At 40.4% G+C, this 4,896-nt stretch overlaps 1 protein-coding gene across 1 annotated transcript; it reads left to right on the top strand.

Moving 5' to 3' along the window:
- The first annotated feature begins 285 nt into the window (after nt 1–285).
- Nucleotides 286–663, top strand: LOC111390080. The gene has a single exon (XM_023015067.1). The coding sequence runs from the start codon at nt 286–288 to the stop codon at nt 661–663; it is 378 nt and encodes a 125-aa protein (XP_022870835.1).
- The last annotated feature ends 4,233 nt before the right edge of the window (nt 664–4,896 follow it).

Here is a 4,896-nt window from a genome sequence, read left to right as displayed (position 1 = left end):
AATACATTTTCACCCGATATGAAACACCGTATTGCTACTCCATATCATCCACAAACCAGTGGGCAAATTGAGGTATCTAATCGACAGCTGAAGAGAATACTAGAGGTCACTGTGAATTCATCTAGAAAGGATTGGTCTAAAAAGCTGGACGATGCATTATGGGCTTACAGAACAACATTCAAGACCCCGATCGAAATGTCTCCATACCGCCTAGTCTTTGGGAAAGCATGTCATCTGCCATTAGAAATGGAGCATCGGGCATATTGAGCCATGAAATAGTTAAATATGGACTTGAATACCGCCGGAGAAAAGCGTCTTCTGCAACTGAATGAATTGGATGAATTTAGAATGGAGGCTTATGAAAATACAAAACTTTACAAGGGGCGAACCAAGAAGTGGCATGATATGCACATTCAGAGGCGAGTATTCAAAGTGGGGCAGCAAGTACTACTGTATAATTCAAGACTCAAGTTATTCCCAGGAAAACTACGATCACGGTGGTCGGGTCCCTACACAGTTACAAAAGTCCTACCCTATGGGGCTATACAAGTGAGCAATGAGAATAAGGGTACCTTCACTGTCAATGGGCAAAGGTTGAAACACTACTGGGGTGGTGACTTCTCTAAACAAAAGTCAACCGTTCAACTCGAGACGCCAGAATGAAGCAGCCGTAGAAAAGTCGAGCTATCGACTATAACTTAGCGCTGGGTGGGAGGTAACCCACTATATCCTTTCTATCTTGTTATTTACTTTATCATGTTTTCTACATTAACTTAGGAAGTTAATTTTCACATTCATTTAGTATTCCGTTATGTGGTCATCAATCATCTAGGCATTTAAAAGAGTCCAAGCACTGAGCACACGAGTCATTAAATATCACACACACGTTCCGATTGATCTACGTTGTTTTGGGTAGTTGACTGTGGAATTCATGTATTTCAAGGAATATTATGTTTTCTAAATTTCACATGTCAATATTTTAAAAATATGTTTCTGAAAAATTTTGGGGCGTTGAGAGTCGGGTCTAATTTTATTTAAAAAAAAAATTGGGACAAAAATCGAAATTTTTGGGAAAGAGGCTTTGTTTTATTTATTTTATTTTATTTAAAAAAAATTTGGGACAAAAATCGAAATTTTTGGGAAAGAGGCTTTGTTTTATTTATTTTTTTTATTAAAAAAATGTGCCTATGCGATCGCATAGACATGGTGTCTATGCGACCGCATAGGCACCTACCGAAAGTTAAAACCACAAAACCAACATACCTATGCGACCGCATCGGTTATAACTATGCGGCCGCATAGGTAGAAAAAGGCGTGGGTTTTTAACCCACGCCCGAATCTTTTGCCAAGGGTCCTAACATCATTTTTGACCTTTCACTCTCCTCCCAAATCGATTTTAGGCTAAAATCACACACCAATCCATTCGTGCATTGTGCTAACATTGATAGGACATCCATTCTCTCCATTGATTAAAATCTACAAAGAAAAAGGTATGGGTTCTTTCACCACTTCCTCAATTCATTTTCGGTTCTATTCATTATAAATGTAATTTTGGCGCATTGAAGAAGATTAGATTAATTCTTGTGCATATGGATTGAGTGTGCTTGTGTTATGCGAAAGTTTGGAATGATTCTAAATCAAATTTCATTCAATTTCCACCATTTCCACTCTATGCATGCAATGTGTTTGATAAATTGCCAAATTGATGATTTTTAGGTATTTGGTATCTTTTGCCTTCAGGTCATTTGATTGATGGGTGTATATGCGCGTGGTGATTGAATTTTGAATGGGGAACTATGTAAACTAATCAATTTTTGGCTAGTATATGAAGATCTCACATTGCACACAACATGTTCGATAAAATGCACATTTTTGGTAATCCATTACATTTACGAACATCTAGCATGGCATTTGACTATTCAATGAATGGAATAATTCGTTGTGACGTATTACCAAACAATATGACTTAGACAACATCAACACACACATGCACAAAAATAGCTAAGTCATAGCATGCCTAAGCACCCTCCGTCCCTTATTTTACACTACTATTTGACACACCAAACGACCTCCGATTGAGCTAAAATTTGGATATATGCTAGACCTCATTGCATACTTCCATATGCTCGGAGGTTGCCCGAGACAATCTTGATAATTCTCGATGATACTCGGGGCCGAAGGTGTACACTCAACCATGACCCCAACCCTTTAACTATGAGCATATTCTCCCAAAATTTCCTTATATTTTCATGTGGACTATACATTTATACTACTCTAATCATCCTACATTGTTCATTACACCATGGTAGTATACATGCTTATTGAAACAAGTTTGGGGGATTTGTGCTTTACATGCCTTTCATTTCATGTGATTTCTCGCTATATATTAAGATGTCTAATGCTAGCTATTTTCCAACTTTACAAGATGCTGCCAAAATAAACTTCTAAAGGAAAGGAGAAGGTCGGCTCATCATCCGGCACAGCACGCACTCGCGTGCTTGAAGGAGGTATACAAAGATTTTTGACTGCCGAGGCAGCAGCCTGCTATGAAAACATAGTGAGTTGTTGGACAGTGACACCAGAACGGGCTGTTAAATTGGAAGACTTTCCCAGTTTCGAGCTTACTACTTTGGTACAGAACTGTGGTTGGAATAAAATAGTGGAGCAGCCACATCGGAGTTATGAATTGTTAGTGGGGGAATTTTATGCGAACTTCAATACTGAAATTGACACACCAGGGTCAGATCACCTACATCAGACTTGGGTCCGGGGAAAATGGATCACATTCTCACACGAAGTTATTCAAGACTACTACCAGCTCACGTGGGAAAACATAACGCCTATACCAGGTGACTTCAATTGGCCTGAAGTGGCGAAGATCTTATTGGGGCGACAGAATGCATGGCCACTCCTCACTACCGAGTGGCATCAGATTGAGCTTACATCGTCTATAGCAATCCTGTGGCTGTTTATGTGCCACAACATTGAGCCTACCTCTCACAGGACCACATTCACAGATCCCACAGCTGGATTCCTTTATCACTTGGTGCGAGGTAATAAGGTTAATCTTGCCACTCTTTGCTATGATCAAATACATCATGTGGGTACTTTGGGAGATAGACACAGCTCAATGATCTTCCCAAGCCTCATTTCCGGAATTTGCATAGCTATCGGTATAAACATTGTATCTGGGGAGGTGGCTGCCAAACCCAGCCCCACCATAAAGCGCAGTACTTTGGAGGCCCAAGATAGAGCCAGGTTAAAGCATTGGGAGAAGCAAGAAATTGAGAGGCGCAGAAGTAGGGAGAGCAAGGTCACGAGCAAGCAGAGCAAGACATGCCTTAAGCTCGTCCATCACAGGCAGAGTTAAATGCACAGTTGTGGTGCCAAATTTCCACCACCACCACAGGGACCAGCCGAGATGTGTAGAGTTTCCAGTAGGCTATGGGGACTTTGACGACTGAGATGCATACAGCCCACCGTGACATCCGCATTTCCATCGATATGTCACGTGCTGCTCGCCAGGATGCCCAGGCAGCTAGGAGGGAGATGGACACTATGAACGGTCGACTCAGTGTGTATGTGGGCCGGGTGGATGGCATCCTGATGAGGGCAAATGAAACTTGGGAGCGTTTAGGCCGTTTGGAGACACGTGTTGAGGGACTCCACGATGAAATGACACAGTAGTTAGCACTGATGAGAGAGATCTTGGCACGCCTACCTCCACCTCTAGCTGATGATACTGCAGGCTCTAGCTTCCCATCGCAGCCCCCGTTTTGATCAGGGGAGTATTGTTTGCCTCATTTGTAGTCATTTTCCTTAAATTCTGCCTTCTAAACTTATTTTTCACATTGTGGACAATGTCTTGTATAAGTTTGGGGAATGGTGGCATAATTTGATTAAGACATTCGGAATGTAACTAATTGCATTTCCACAATCTAGATTTATTTTGACTAATTGCTGCATGAGACATGCTTGTGAGTGAATATTGATTATGCTTATGTATGCTTCTGTGAGCTTAATCGCCTTGCCGTCTATGATGTGACTATTGGACTAGTATAATTCATAAACTTTGGATATAGTGCTGAATAGATTAACCAATACTTGTGATGCAATACTTGACATTATCTATGCACGTCATTCATGCTTGACATGTTAGGTAAGTGATTGGGGTTTTGACCAATAAGTAGAGAGATAGTTATAACCCTCTATTGAATAAACCCGTAAAATACCTTAAGGCAGTTTGGTGATAGTTGAGCTATTATAGGAGAACATTGAAATGAGTGAGGCTCCGTGCATGAATTATTGTGTGGATTGCCTAGACCAGTGGGATGAAGAGTAGGTGAAAATCTTAAATTGAGGGTTAGTTTTGGATACCAAATGTCTAGAAAAATAAGGGCATGAACTTAATTTGTGAGAATAAGACACTTCTTTTTCAGCCTTTATGACTCGAGCAAGTAAGCCTGTAAGGATATTTCAAAATCTGGTGCCCTAAGGTCAACTGATCTGGGAGTCACCAGCCTAAAGCTCGATACATGGGTCATATAGAAAGCAAGAAGTAAAGAAGTTAATAAAAAGTCATCTGATCGAGCCTTTATAACTCGAGTGAATAAGCCTGCAAGGGTCTAAAACCTGGTGCCCTAAAACCAACTGGTTTGGGAGTCACCGGCCTAAAGCTTGTTACATGGGTTATATAGAAAGCAAATGAGAAGATGATAATAAAAAAAAACAACAACAAAAAACAACAAAAAAAAAACAAAAAAAAGAGAGAGAAAAGTGAGAAAAAAAAAAAGAGACAATAACAAGAAGAAAAACCCTTGGACAATTGGTGGAAGAAACTATATCTTTGAGGCGAGGCAAGTAACCTAGTTTAGTCTTGAGTGTCGAAGCAATCAA

The sequence above is a fragment of the Olea europaea genome, unplaced genomic scaffold (genome assembly GCF_002742605.1).
Source record: "Olea europaea var. sylvestris unplaced genomic scaffold, O_europaea_v1 scaffold649, whole genome shotgun sequence".
Taxonomy (NCBI): domain Eukaryota; kingdom Viridiplantae; phylum Streptophyta; class Magnoliopsida; order Lamiales; family Oleaceae; genus Olea; species Olea europaea.
This window is presented reverse-complemented; position numbering and strand designations above follow the sequence as displayed.

Excerpts from the sequence above, each read along its gene's own strand:
- LOC111390080 (XM_023015067.1), top strand. The coding sequence starts at position 286 with ATGGACTTGAATACCGCCGGAGAAAAGCGTCTTCTGCAACTGAATGAA.